General features: G+C 34.8%; 2 protein-coding genes and 1 long non-coding RNA gene across 3 annotated transcripts; all 3 read left to right on the top strand.

Annotated features, from left to right (window-relative positions):
• The first annotated feature begins 998 nt into the window (after positions 1 to 998).
• Positions 999 to 1,416, top strand: LOC106303363. The gene is made up of 2 exons (XM_013739652.1): positions 999 to 1,207; positions 1,296 to 1,416. Exons 1-2 carry the CDS (start codon positions 1,100 to 1,102, stop codon positions 1,392 to 1,394), a joined length of 207 nt encoding a protein of 68 aa, XP_013595106.1. The 5' UTR covers positions 999 to 1,099; the 3' UTR covers positions 1,395 to 1,416.
• A 5,767-nt stretch (positions 1,417 to 7,183) lies between these two features.
• LOC106303357 lies at positions 7,184 to 7,467 on the top strand. The gene is made up of 3 exons (XR_001262485.1): positions 7,184 to 7,224; positions 7,306 to 7,351; positions 7,431 to 7,467. It is a non-coding gene; the product is annotated as an uncharacterized LOC106303357 (long non-coding RNA).
• Positions 7,468 to 10,556: 3,089 nt separating this feature from the next.
• LOC106338438 (zinc finger BED domain-containing protein RICESLEEPER 2-like) lies at positions 10,557 to 12,444 on the top strand. Its single transcript, XM_013777414.1, has 4 exons — positions 10,557 to 10,957; positions 10,999 to 11,645; positions 11,865 to 12,061; positions 12,154 to 12,444. The coding sequence occupies exons 1-4, from the start codon at positions 10,557 to 10,559 to the stop codon at positions 12,442 to 12,444; spliced, it is 1,536 nt and encodes a 511-aa protein (XP_013632868.1).
• The last annotated feature ends 3,038 nt before the right edge of the window (positions 12,445 to 15,482 follow it).

The following is a 15,482-nucleotide window of genomic DNA, read 5'->3' as shown; positions in this document are numbered from 1 at the left end:
TCTAAAATGATCATTTATCATCTGCTCAGTACCTACACCATAATCTACATCCGTTCTAATTGGTTCTTCTAATCTAACCGCTGGCTGAGGTTCGCTAGTACTACCATGTTCATAATCAGTTTCCCCATGATGATACCAAATTTTGTAACTTCGTGTAAACCCACTCAAATATAGATGAGTCCAAACATCCCACTCTTTAATAACCTTTCTATTTTTACAATTAGAGCAAGGACATCTTAACATACCTGTTTTTGCTTCCGGTTGTCGGTGAACTAACCCCATGAATTCGGTTATACCTCGTTGGTATTCTTCCGTAAGCAATCTCGTGTTCGGATCCAAATGAGGTCGATCGATCCAAGAACGAAAATAATTTGAAGAAGACATGTTTTTTTAAGAATCAAATTCGTGTGTAAAGAGAGTAAGAGGGAGGATGAAGATATGGAGTGAATGAAGAGGAAGAGGGGTGCTTGTATTTATAGTTGAAATCCTGCCGACAGCCCGAGGAAATTCTGACGGAATTCCTACGGAAACAGCTAGTTCGTCGGAATTTCCTCGGAATTTTTAAAATCCCCCAACGGCTCTCTAACGGCTATAATATATCGTCGGAATTCATCGGTTTTTTTCGAGGAATACATTTTTCCTCGGTATTCCATAAGAATATTCCGACGGATTAATGTTTCCTCGGAATTCCGTCGGTATATCCGAGGAAATTCCGAAGAAACCAAATTTTGTGTTTACTCGGAATATCCTCGGAAATTCCTCGGGATATTCCGAGGATTTCATTTTCCGTCGGAATATCCGTCAGAATACCGTTGTTTTCTTGTAGCTAGAGAGTCTTCTTGGATTTGGAGATGCTCTAAGAACAAACTACCAAAGTACCGGATCATGCTACGAAATCAAGCCGGCTCCTCGTCAATAACTGATTATAAAATAACCAGAATCATCTTTCATCTTCTCCGGTTATTCTGATCCTGAATCTAAACCGAAACGGTTATGAGCTCGGTTTGAGACACCAAAATGAAAATGAGATCTAAAGAGCTTCAAGATTGATAGCTGGGTGAAATATAATTCTAAGGAAGGAGAAGAAGAAAGCGAGGAAATGGCGTTGAGCTCGCTGACATGGGGTTACGCACGGATCATAGCTGGAACACTTGTCGGGGGGACAATCGGTTTCTATGTAATGCATCGCATCGAAGTTAGGTACAAGGTCAGTTTCTACCTTTTAGTCTCTAAGAAAGCTTGTCCTCGGCTTTAGAGTAAGGTGGTTGTTCCTTTACATTTGAGTTTTAACGCAGATGAAGATGGAAGAAGCGTTAAGGCAATACGAGAAAGAAATGAAGAAGAGACAAGAAGATCATGAGAATCTCGGTCTGATCAGTGAAGATTCCCTTTAGTTTTTACTGATTTGCGTGTGAACATGCTTTAAAAGTGTTCGACCAAATGTTCAAAAGAGATTGTTGATTTCTACTTTCTCTCCTGTATACCATATGATATGAAACAGAATGCTCTTCTATTTATTTATTTTTTTGAGCAAATTCTCCTATTTTATATATGGGATTTAGAGGTTTCCTAAAGAATAAATTCATTAACTGAAGTGAATCGTATGATATATTGATATCTTATTCCGTCCAACTATAATCTTCTGTGACTTTTTTCTGCTATTCTCCACGATGAATCCTCTAACAAGTCTGTCTTTTATAGCATTGCTACCGTTATTTTCATATATAACATTTGCTAGCATGTGATGGATTAGACATTTCACTTCCTATGCTTGATATACCGTGTTACCGTAAAAATACGAAAACGTGACATAAATGGGTTTCTATAAAGCCAGTATGGCAAGAAAAAACAAATAGATAGGAAAAAGCCCCTCAGCCTCACAATTAAAGTTGTTTTTAATACTAATTTCAAATGAAAATAAAAATTTTGAGTGCAACAGCCAACACAACAGATAAGGTATGTCTTGTCTGCATGGACTTCACGTGCACGGTGCATCCCCTACACATTGCCCTTTAGTGTATTAATATAGGATCCTAAGCAAGTTTGTTTACTACATTCTCATTGAAGATGAAAAAGATGTGATGGATTAGACATTCCACTTCCTACGGTTGGAAATATATAAAATTCTCCCATGTGATTTTCCACTTTTTCTGGAGAATGAAACCACTAATTTTGACTCTTTTGAAGTTTTTTAGTTGAACAAAACTTAGAAATCTGAATTCATAATCCCAATAGATGTAAAACTCGTTTTGGATTATTCTCTGTTAGATTAAAATTTTCATTATTCAACATTAAAACTGAAACAATATTTTTTTTTCACCGCGTAGGCAAGACCAGAGAATGTGTTACAACACTTTTTTTCAGGTCCAAATACTCTTGACATAAAATCACAATCATATAGGAAATTTGAGCTTGTGTTTAAAAATAACATTCCGATAACTGACAATTCGGCTATTTATTATCATTAATTAATCGGAAAGTTTTTTAAACTTGAGTCAATCAATGTGATAACTAATTTCTTCCAGTATTGATAAGATCATCTGATAGGACATATAAAAAATATCAATGATTTAAAAAGTTTTTACTAATTTTTCAATTCAACTAAATTCAACATATACCAAAAGACAAAGAATAATATAACAAACAAGCTTACACATAATATTTGGAATATATATATATATTTAAATATGGTATATGTTACGTACCAACGATTTGACTATCCGAATCTTCAAAGTAAGTTCTTGTTTTTTTGGTAAAAAAGTAAGTTCTTGTTGTAAAAGAAAAGAAATCTTTCCGTGGTGTTACTAGACACAAAATCATTTATTATAGGTATAACTCTCCCAAATTTGTGACAAGTTAAAGTACTAACGGGTAGATTACACAATCAGAAAACAGTATTTTGTGTGATCGTCCTCGTTTCTAATTTTAGAAAATCGTGAGGCTATGCAATTTGACAAGTCAATATTCAACATTCTTTTCTGTTTTGTCGTCTTGTAAGAATTAATAAATCTTTTTCAAATCTCTCATTTCTCCTCTAGCTTCCATCAGTGGGTTCAGCTAAAACGTACGCGTTTAAAAAGAATCACCAACATCTTAATTTTAAAACACAAGATAGAATCACCAAATGCTTCATATGAAAAATAAAAGCACAATCATGATTACATAACATGTTTGTCTAGACTAAGCGGTATGGTAGTTGTAAACATTTTAGTCACTATACAATCATATAAACTAGTTGCCGTATATGAACATTTAACAAATAGTTCGCGTTTCAGTCTAGTAGATTTGCACTAGACTTTTTGTTTGTGGCTTTAGATTTTATTGCTGTAGAATTTTATGAAAAACTCCAAAAAATTACTCTGTATTTTTGGTTCCACAGAGCACTTGTACAGTTGTAGATTGTTTCAAGAGTTGTGATTTTGAAATTTGTTTTAAAACTTGATTGATGTGAATTTAATGCTGTAAAAATAAATTGGGACGTGGACAGCACCTACGTCCAGTTACCAATCACACCCAAGATAGTAAGAAACGTGAAATAGAAATGTGACCGTCGGCTATTCTCAAGTTAATATTCTTGCATAACGCCACAAAAATTAATAACCCAATAACAATGTATACAATATACATAGTTCTGGAAAAAGATATAATATACATAGCCTATCCACATAGGTTATACGTACAGTAATACTGCACGGCCAAAAAACTCGTGGAAAGAAAGTAGTCTATACTGTATATATATATTCTACATTACTACTTTTCTATTAATTCTTTAGTGGCGTCTAGTACGATAGTTTAAAGATGAGAAGTGTATGATTACCAGCAATTTGCTTTGAGAGGTCCCAGGTGATTGACTCAAAGTGAGCTGTCCACATTTGCAAGGAAGACTTACTTTACCTTAGTTCGCCGTGAATTAAATTATTAGATTACTTGCAGAGGTTAAAAGCCAAGTTTCATAATAGCTGGAGTCAGCAGAGTGGGTACGTTTCTTTTGGAAATTATAGTATACTTTCTTGATGAATCTTTGAACTAAAAGGAGACATGGAAACATTACATCAAATATTTTCAACTACGATGGGAAGCTAGTCGGTCACACTCCACAAGTGGTCTTTGTTTTTGGGGTGTTTCATTGAAGGGTCCCGAAGTAGTGGTGGCCTGGTGGGGAATACTTTCTCATCATCTCTTTCTCTAGCTCTCACTCCACTATAAATAACGAATCTTCACTTCCTTTTAAAATACCCATTAAACATCACACAAGCATCAATTAAACCATTAACCATATAATAACAAATTAAAACGTGTTATATGGAAACACAACAAAGAATGAGGGAGAAGTCGAAGGAGGAGGCAGTGAAGAAATGGGAGAAGAAGAAGTGTTCTTCACCAAAAGGAGTTGGGAAGGTTCGGAACAAGAAGAAAGGAAAGTTCTACATTATTGGAAAATGTATTACTATGCTTCTTTGTTCACACGAGTGATATGATCATAATGATCATTAATTATCACCCACAGACCACAGTACGTAGTACATATATGTCATATGTGTATCAGTGTATGCAGATAATGACAGAGGTATGAAAAGGAGAGAGAGCTCATATATTTACATCTTTACCTTTCTCTTCTTTGTAAAAGTTTGCATATTACCTCTTTCGGTGTTCTCTCATTTTATGGAGTTGCTAAGAGCCAGTTGTTCTATAGACAATTTCACAAAAAATATATATTTTATTTTTAACAATTTAAAAGCTCTACGTACATTACTTATTAAATTTTTATTTTTAACAATTTAAAAGTCTATTTACATTACTTCATAAATTTTTAGAGGTAATACTAATATTTTACTTATCTATAGCTAGAAACCGGTCATGCGAGTGTGTCAATATTATTGTTGTTAATTATACATATAAGAAACAAGATCCATCTAGAACCAAAGAAACCTATAGAGCAGCTACAAATCAATTAGAAATCCATGTCAAAGTTTCTCATATATCTATAAATATATTATATATACCTATCTAATTAGAGAGTATTATCAAAAACATGAGAAAGTGAGATTCAACGATTAATGATTATATAGAAACGAAAGATCAGCTACAAATCTGAATGATGTATCAGAAACATAAGCATCAAATCTTATCGATGCATGAAGAAAAAAGAGAACTAAGAAACTGGAAAAACCGTCTGCATTATTCTCTTAAGATTGACGTTACACTGTGCGCAAGAGCAATTACAAAAAGAAAGCTGCAGAAATGTTTTTGACTAAATCAAAGGTTAAAAAAAAATGTTTTTGACTTTTTTTTCTTTCAAATTTTCAACTGCTAAATTTCTCACAAACCGAATGTGCATAAGCTAGTAGTGATAGCGTCCATGAAAATTGTTTCCGAAAGTGGTATTTGTAACAAACTGATGACAAATGGTGTCTAAACTGATAGAATTATCAACTCTCACATTTAATTTAAAGGAATTTTAATGATTTTTTTTTAATGATTAATGAGTTCTTCACTTCTTCCCTAATTTTACAGTTTACCATTATTTCAAGTTCTATTTTTAATGACGATAAACTTGCACATGGTATTTCACTTTCTACTTTTAATATGTTTTATGTTGATTTTGTACCACCTGTTTGCCTCTCCAGATTGGTGTCTATGTCAAATCGGCTGAAAAAATGTAAAAAATACGATTTAGCGGTAGTTGCCTTGTTATTCGGTAATGGGCTTTGGGCCTTTTCTTATTGGATCTTCATCGCTTAGTTTACTAAGTGGACAATAGCTATTCAGCCTAAATAATCTTAGATCACATTTTCGTCGTCGTCTCTCTCTTCTACTCCGTTGCGCCACCATAAGTATTATAGGGATGTCCTCTTCATGTATTGTCCGCCAGAGTGTTTTTGGGGTTCATGTGAGTTTGTGAAGTGGTGCTGTGTCAATTGCACTATGGCCAACCTTGGTGATATGCTCCATTGCTATGTACTTTTTTTGTCTACTTTTTCATGTTTCAGTACAATACCCATTGGCTATGCATCAGTAACTAAAGTTGATTTCTTTATGCAGGAATCTGGCATCCTGAGGCATTGATGTTTTACATCTCCGTTTTTCAAAGAGAATTGTGGAGGTAGGGATAACTTGTTTTTAACATGCCTCAGCCACTGTAAGCATGCTCACTTTTTTTTTTACCTTGATCTTAATCTTATGAAACTCATCTGCAGCCAGCTCAACAGCTGTTGATTGTGGACTGGGTAAAGCCGCTGATAAGCTTCTTAATGCATGTTCTCCGCATCATGTGTTTAGGCAAATTATGAATAGCTTCTCCATTGTTGCAGGATGTCCATCATGGAAATGGAACTCATGAGATATTCGAGCAAAACAAATCTGTAAGCTTGCCCAACTAGATGGATGTCTTCTCATGGAGCGTAAGATTCAGTTCAGATTTCAGGCTGCAACTTGCATGAATGATTTGAATTGATTTTTTTATACACTAATTACTGGGAAACAATTGTACATTTCTTTGCACAGACATGAAGGTGGAAACTTCTATCCAGGTACCGGAGCTGCTGATGAGGTACCTTAGCAGACTTAGTTGCCACAATAAATCCATATCTACTAGATTCTTGTCGAGTTTGAATTACATGGTGTTAGATTGTGCTTTTTATCTTTTCATCTATTGAGGTGAAAGTTTCTAATTTTTATTACGTAATTGCAGGTTGGGACAAATGGTGGTGAGGGATACTGTGTAAATGTTCCATGGAGTTGTGGTGGAGTTGGTGATAATGTCTATATCTATGCCTTTCAGCATGTAGTTATTCGCATAGGTACATTACATAGTCGTGTTCTGCTTTTCCCTGACGAGTTTGTTTGAAGTTTGAACTCTAGTCTTTTTAGATAGTTTGGTTTCCACAAACTAGTCTTTGGCGCAGTTAATGACTAATATGCTCAGGAAGTGAACCAATCTTCTGTATTTAGTCTGATTTTGTCATCGTATCAGCGGGATTTGATGCGGGTAGAGGAGACTCACTAGGATGCTGTGATGTAAGTTTTACATTCTAAGACTGTTAGTGATAACTTCTGGAGTCAGTATTGTCTTGTGCACTTCATCAGTGGATATTTTGTTCAGTCTTTGTTTTAAGAAATCAATTTTAGTCTTTACTTACAGGTAACTCCAGCTGGTTATTCTCGAATGACACAGATGCTAGGTGATCTGTGCGGCGGGAAGATGCTAGTTATTCTCGAGGGCGGGTACGTGTTCTTGCAGTTTTTGAACAATCTCTTGTTTTTAAGAAGCAGTTTTAAAAGCTTTTCCTTTGTCATTAATTGCAGTTACAATCTTCGATCAATATCTTCTTCTGCTACATCAGTGATGAAGGTTAAATCTCTTTTTCAAAATCTCTGTATGTTTAAGGAGGAGACATACGTTTATTCATGATACCGCTTAATCGATAAAGGTGCTTATGGGTGAATCCAGAGAACGAGTTGCCTATAGCGACTACGCCTTCAAGAGCTTCTGCAAACTATTATTGATGTAATGAATATCCAAATTAAGTTATGGCCATTACTTGCTACCGCCTATTCCAAATTACTTTCAGAGTGGGAAACACGTCTGGTTAAAAACAAAGTGAGTGATCCTTCCCAAGAAAAACAACTGCATCATTCTTCGTTGCATTATTCTCTTAATGGGATCTCACTGGTTTTACAGAAAATCAGGTGAAAAGGAAGCTTCTTCGGGTCCCTACATTGTGAAAATGGAATCGAAAGAAGCTTTTGTACAACGTTCTCTCTGCTCGTATGAATTCAAGATCAAAGAGATGATATAAACACATCTTCCTAACCCCTCGTGGCAACTGTATTCTAATTCAAAATCTTTTGATACCACTAGAATACTACTTTGTCTCAGAACACTGATCTAGATATCTCGATTCTGTTCAGTATTTATTTTGCGTGCTGACATAATAGATTTCTATACCAACGGTGTTACCTGCGAACTGAAGAGTTTGCTTGAGCCAAGGCAGTAAGTTCATGGAAGTGAGTAGCAAACAGAGTAGGAGCTTTCTTTACTTGAACCAGATGCTCACATATTGCCCATTCTAAACCTGATATAGTCACCAAGATAATGTTAACAACATTATAAAGCATATTCACTCAAAATCCAAATAAAGGAAGATAAAGTGCAATTAAACTACCAAATTCCCCCCCCCCCCCCCTCCCCCAGTTCGTCGATTATTATCAGTTTTCTATCAGTAGCTCCTTTTAAAATCTTGACCTTTTACGCATGGATGTCTGCTTCCTTCTAGTACAATGTCTCCAACACTCTCTCAGCATTATGATATAAAACTGCAAAGTAACAATCAAAGAGTACAAGCTTTCATGCAACATCAGAAGGTCTTAATGATGATGTACCTGTGGTCGATATTGACAATATCATTCAGCAAGAAGAAAAAGGAAGCTTCCTATTCAGCAGCTACACATCAAAAGGAACTCATGGAGCAAGCAATCTGGTGTACAACAAGATATTGGAATGGACGAGTTGATTAATAAAAATAATGCTTCTGGTTTAGGGAATCAAATCAACAACGTTATGGTCATGACATTGCTTCTAAATCTGAAGGAACGGAGACTGGAAAAGTGTTGCCATGTGCACTATCTCATTCAAAAAAAATGCTTCACCAAAGGTACTCTATTTCCAAGTATCTTATGCAGAGTTCTAAGATAATTATGCGGTAACGTACACAACTCTATCTCCCTCTCATCTATCAGACTCTTTGGAAAATGTTTCCTTGCTAGTAGAGTTTGAGCCTACTCCCAACCAAGTACGCATTATGGAATTTGTTCCATCAAGTATTATCAAACACTGAGGACATACAGTCTTCAGCAGTTGATCTTTTAACCTATACATCACAAGCTGGTCTATTCGAAAGTCATACTCGTTTCACCGTGCTAAATGATGTTGATGAAACTGGGAATGAGCCGATGAGCTCTCTCAGTTTGACAAAGGGTGGAGAGCAGGGGTGAAGGTACATGGGCAAAGAGTGGATCAATTGCCCACCACAACTTTTAAAATATCAATGTATTTTTAAAATAAAATTTAGTGAATGCCCCATATGTATATACAATACTTTGTTAATAAATTTTGTGTTCATATCAAAATAATTTCTAGATTCGCCATTGGTGGAGAGTGACTAAACCTCTAATCAAATACCAATGATTGGAATGGACGAAAGTTCAAGGGAGAAGAAAGCATGGTCGTTGTGGAAGAGGTTCTTCTCACTAGCTACTCAGTCGACCATATCACTGCTTGGTTGTTTTAAAATGCTGCCTAAGTTCTATTGTAGGCTAGAGGTTTTAACAAAGATCATGAAAATGTTCATGTAAACTTTATTTCACATAAGGCTCTATGTCTTACCTTGTAACCTTTTGCTTTTAAATTGAATGCCCTTTAAAAAAAAAAAAAAAACAACCCAAGGTTGTACTAACCAAAGAGGTAACTTCTGGCCTACAGTTAGTAATGTCAAATGGGCGGGCTATTAATGGGTGGTCCGTGTCCAAATAGATATGGCCCGAAATAGATAGGCCCATATTGAATCATAAATAAATTTTGTCCAGATGGACGAACCCAATTACCTCCATGGGCAACATTGGGCTTAACCACTTGGACAATGGTCGGCCCAATAAAGTTTAATATCTAGGGTTTAGAAAATTGGGGGAAACATACCATTTTTTTGGTTTCATCGATTCTTCGATTTCTTCTTCGCCGTTTTCGATTCTTTTTTGCCTTCTTCGATTTGGAGGCTCCGATGAAAGTTTGATTTCGTCTTCTCTGATGGTTTGATTTCGTCAAATTTTTTATCTGTGATTTGTGTTATGGTTTTTCAATATTAGCTTCTGATTCATATCTTATGTGTTAGATGGATCTGTGCACTCTCGGTTATTGAATCACGAGAGCTCAATCCAAAGTCAAAACTCACTACTCACGAGGGATCGATTAAGTCACGAATAAGGTATGTTCGTCATGAGATCTATTTGATTTTGTATGTTATCTGTTGTTGTTTGTTGTTGTGTTATATGATGTGATGACCCATTTTCACTCTGAAGATAGTCTGAAGATATCTTTGATCTTCTCGTGAATCTGACCCATTTGTGTTTTGTGATCAATCGTATAAGTGGTTTTGGTACTCTTTGCTACTGATATAGTTTGAAAATAAGAATATGCTTTGACATTTAGTATGGATGTTGAAATAACTACATACACACGTTTGTTTGCTTAAGTAGAACTTACACGTATGCGTATGCTCATCATAGACTATAAGAATTGTTTGTGTATGATGATTGATGACCCATTAGTGCACTCTTTGCTACTGATATAGTGAATAGTTATGCAAGGTTGCTTACTATGTACTGTTGTTGTCAGAAGACAAGTCAGTGTCAGATAATTAATGGTTGTTTCATGGTTGTTCTGAACTGTTGATTTCATATTTTAATGGTCTCTCTTGTTTGTTACTATGAGTATGTCTTTGTCTTTTTGTGTCGTATGTTCTCAACATGTATAACTGATGTTTTCTCTTTTGTTCATGTAGATGAATGCAGATACATTGAACCTGAACGATGATGACTATTTGAGTATTGAAGACATGATGGCTGAGAATGAAGATGAGCAGAATGCACAAGTTGATTATGTAACGAGTGCTGCTCAGACTAGAGGTAACAAACGTAGGCACTCGATATGTTGGAAGAACTTTACTATTATAGGAGATAAGTTGCCTGATGGTAGTCATAACGTTAAGTGCAATCATTGCAATCATCTCTACAACTTAGATCTAGGTAGGAATGGAACTAGTACTATGCTTAGGCATTCGAAACGGTGTTCAAAGACTCCTGGATGTACACCTGGTAGTAATAGGAAGCTGAATATGATGGTCTTCTGTGAAATGATGGCTATTGCTATAGTAGAGCATAATCTGCCTTGCACATTTATCGAGTATATAAAGTGAGAGATGCTCTTGCTTATGTGAATTCAAGAATTGAAGTTCCTCGTAGGATCAGCTTCACTACTGATCTTTGGAGAGCAATCACGGTAGAGGGTTATTTGTGTCTGACAGCTCACTATCTTAACGCAAACTGGAAGCTACACGCGAAGATTGTATCATTTTGTGTGTTTCCTCCTCACACTGGTGCAAGCATTGCTATGAAGTTAATGGAGATATTGAAAGAGTGGGGCTTAGATAAGAAGGTATTTACTGTAACGATGGACAACGCTACTTCAAATGATAATATGCAAGGGTTTCTAAAGAGACAGCTTCGCAAGGATTTGGTATGTAATGGTGAATTTCTGCATATAAGATGCGCGTCACACATCTTGAACCTGATTGTTCAAGATGGCTTGTCAGTGATTGGTGAAACTCTAGAGAAGATTAGGGACAGTGTGAAATTTGTAAAAGGTTCAGAGTCCAGGGAAAAGATGTTTGAAGCTTGTGTGGAAACCGTTGGGATTCAGAATAAGAATAATGTTGGTATTATTTTGGATGTGACAACGAGGTGGAACTCGACATTCTTGATGTTGTCTAGAGCTATTGAGTTTAAGGATGCATTGCGTAATCTCTCTGAAGTTGAGCCAAGCTACACGTGTTTTCCTTCATATTTGGAATGGTCAAGAGGAGCACTCATCAGTGAGTTTTTGTCTCCATTTTCTGAGATGACAAACCTGATTTCAGGCTCTTCTTACCCTACTGCAAACTTGTACTTTATGCAAGTGTAGAAAATAGAGAGTTGGCTGAGACATCATGCGACTTGAGAAGATGATACAATACATGAAATAGTGAAGATCATGAGGCAAAAATTCGACAAGTACTGGGATGACTACAGTGATATACTTGTAATTGTTGCAGTTTTGGATCCAAGGTTGAAGTTCAAGTGCTTAGGGTACTGTTATACCACTCTAAACCCGTCAACAAGGAAGGCTAACATGGATCATATTCGTAAAAAGATGGAGAAGTTGTCTGGAGTGTATAAGAAGAGTACTAGGACTACTACTACAACCACTTCAGAAACCACATTGGAGAGTAGTATACCAGCTGGTTATGGGGTAAGTAGTCAATCTATAGTCACTGGTTTTGGTACTTTACTACTTGGTTAGTTGGTTTGCTCTTAATCACTTTTTTAATGTTTATACAGCAGGGGTTTTTTTATGCATTCATTACTCAAAATGCAAGAGAAGAGAAATCATCTTTAGATGTGTACTTGGCTGAAACGGCCATGGATATGTTTGCTTTTCCGAAACTAGATGTCTTGGAATATTGGAAAAATAATAAAGCTCGGTTTAAGGAGTTGTCTCGTATGGAGTGTGATGTTCTTTGTATCCCATTACAATTGTATTTTCAGAGTCGTATTTTAGTGTTGGAAACCGGGTCCTTACCAAGTACAGAAGCCGACTACTACCATCCAATGTACAAGCTCTCATATGTATAAGAAACTGGCTCTGTGGGTTTGAACGGATGAGTAAGTCTTCTTTGCTTGTTTATGTTATGTGAAATACTTGTTTGATATGTATTGAGTCTTCGAAGTTTTTTCCGTAATCTCAGTTTCTAGGAGCAACGTTGTAAGCTGTCATAGTTGATCTGTCACTAGCAGTCACTTTAGACTAGATCTCATCTTTTGTATCGAGTCTGATATGTATTGAGTCTTGTTTTGTTAACATCAGTTATGGACTTCTTGTTGATATGCTAGGTGATTCTGAAGATAAAGAGGAAGAGAATGAAGGTGAATGTGAAGAAGAAGAAGAAAACGAAGAAGAAGAAGGTGGAAGAAAGAAGAAGAAGGTGGTGACCAAGTGAAGAAATGACTTGCGTAAATTTGTGTCAATGTGTTTGTTTCTGTTATGTGAACTTGTGAACTTGTGTGTTTTCACTTTTTAATGTTGTGTACTTGTGCGTTTTTTGTAACTTTGAAACATGAAGTTTAAGTTTATGACATTTTTAAAATTGAAAACTTAAGAATCCTTACATCTTTAAAACTGAAAGTTATGTTGTTTGCACTAAGTGGACGTACGAGACCTGTGGACAGCCCATCAAATCATGGTCTTATCTGGTTATGGTCTCATTTGGATATGGTTCTATTTGGGTTTCGACCAAAAATATCCAACAAAAAAATGAAGCCCATTTGGACACACCCAACTCCACCCAACCCGCCCATTTAACAAAACATCCATCTCAGAAGTCAGAAAGTAACCATGCATACATAAACTGTCTAATTTGGCGGGAAACGGATTATGTGTGGATGTTGTTGGTCCATTAAATAAAAGGCCCATAAACCCATATTGGGCTTATTTGGCTAAACAAACATTTATTATCACATATCCATAATTTTGAGTATTTACGAGAAGAAGAGAAAAATATTTTATTTCTTTGTGGAAACATGATTAACGACAACATTGTTTGGATGAGGATAGATTTTCACAAAATCATTATCCAAATAATTTATGTGATTAATATATATATGCATATAGAGATGATAAGTTATCTAGGAAAACTTTGGACAAAGGGAAGTGGAAGGTTTGTACTAGAAAGCACTATATTGGCTATCGAGGACGATGATGGCCCTTTGATGAGCCACAAAAGTCATATGAACTTATCTTTATGTCACTTATGATTCCAAATAGTCAGGTATATTCCCCGTTTTTATTGATTCCTTATTTATCTTCATCAGTTGCATTTTTTTATTTTTGAAATATTCTGTTGATTATAATGATCTTTGATCATATGTGATCTTCATGGATGTCTTTTTCTTTACTAAACACACATATTTTCTTTTTGGGGGAGAGAAACAAAGTTTATTGATGATATTGAAAAGCAAAAACTATAATGGATAAGTGAGTCTGTACAAAAAAAAAGGTCCAATTGTTTTCATTTTTACCATTTTCCAAAAATTTGAGTGCATCGTCTAATAATTTATGATTGTAGTTTTTTTTCTTCTAAAAATGTCAATTCGATAAGAGTTTAGTACTGAAACACTACGAATGTTGACATTGTAATTACTGTTTGTCGCATCTTTATTCTCACATAGTTGAGACAAGAAAATGGATATCGGAAATTAACAGTAAATATTGTGTTATTTATTTTTTATAAACTATGGAAACTGTTATTGACAGAACTACAGAAGATATTATCACAAAGTTTAAATGTCCCCAGTTTCTTGTCATGATGATATTTAAGAAAAACTTTATATAGAGTACAGCCAAGCCAATCTAACCAAGCCATGATATAACACACACACATACACACACACTTATCTATGAACATATAATAAACAATCCACACGCACACACATATACACACAACATACATCATTTAAAATTTATCTAGTGTGTCAATTATAATCGAAAAAAACATATTTTGTTATGTCTTGTCCCACTTCGACATTGTGTGACATCAAACTTTAAGAACACACCATCCGTCATATTCAAGGCTTAGTTATGGAAAATTATCTAATTTCGATATTGTTATCTAAAATTATCTGTTTATAAAAAAATTTCAAAAGTAAACTTTTATCATATGTATATACAAACTGATTCTTAGGAATAGATAAAACTACAACTAAATTTGGATATATTTGTAGAAGTAAGCTCTAGATTTGTGCGTCTTCGAGCAAGATCTAGTTTTATATGATCATCCATTCGATCTCTAACTTTACATATATATTAAGACATGACGTCTTATGATAATCCATACAAAATACATAAATAAGGATATATAAATTAAACAGGCTGTTACATCATAAACCAAATTTAGAGGTGAAGCATTGTGCAAAGATAAAGTAAGCAAACAAAAAAAGGATAAAGTAAGCAAATTGAATATTTGATTGTGGTTGAAGCCATTATAAAGGTTTGAAATGATTGAAATAAAAGGTCGGGTATCATGAGGTTACATCGCCAGGAGGAAATGAACATCAATTTCTTAACTTTAATAAGCCTGTTAATTTAAGATTAAAATGCAGACTCAATAATCTTCTTTTGGAATTAGACAAAAATAAATAAATATAAACCATGATAAAATGAATTCGTTTGAGAATATACATATACTATATTCTACAAATAATGTAATTCAACATATACAAGATATGAGAAAGGCTAATTAGATTACATCACTGATATAAACACTAAACTCGAGATTTTTCTGTGGTTAAAATGTTGAACAAAACATAATTTGTTCTAAAAAGTATATACTCACACATTTTACCACATTATACTTAGACTTTTTCTTGGGTTCACCAACCAATAGAAAGTTGTCATTTTAGATCTAATATCTTTTAATTAAGGAAACAAAATAACTTGCCAAATTATATTATGCTTTTAAAATAAAAAATAAAAAATTAAATAAATAAAAATAACAATAGTTCTAAAAAAAGATTATTTAAAAAAAAATATTTATTTTTAAGATTTAGAGTTTAGTGTTTAAGATTTATAATTTAGAATTTATCCAAATGTTTAGTGTTTTTCCAAGGGTTTAGGG

This window comes from Brassica oleracea, chromosome C1 (assembly GCF_000695525.1).
Source record: "Brassica oleracea var. oleracea cultivar TO1000 chromosome C1, BOL, whole genome shotgun sequence".
NCBI lineage: Eukaryota > Viridiplantae > Streptophyta > Magnoliopsida > Brassicales > Brassicaceae > Brassica > Brassica oleracea.
Note: the sequence above shows the minus strand (reverse complement) of the source record. Positions and strands in the feature narration are given on the sequence as shown.

Coding starts and splice junctions, on each gene's coding strand:
- LOC106303363 (XM_013739652.1), top strand. CDS start 1,100: ATGGCGTTGAGCTCGCTGACATGGGGTTACGCACGGATCATAGCTGGA. Junction 1,208..1,295: donor GCATCGAAGTTAGGTACAAG/GTCAGTTTCTAC, acceptor GTTTTAACGCAG/ATGAAGATGGAAGAAGCGTT.
- LOC106338438 (XM_013777414.1), top strand. CDS start 10,557: ATGAATGCAGATACATTGAACCTGAACGATGATGACTATTTGAGTATT. Junction 10,958..10,998: donor CTGCCTTGCACATTTATCGA/GTATATAAAGTG, acceptor TGTGAATTCAAG/AATTGAAGTTCCTCGTAGGA. Junction 12,062..12,153: donor GTATACCAGCTGGTTATGGG/GTAAGTAGTCAA, acceptor TTTATACAGCAG/GGGTTTTTTTATGCATTCAT.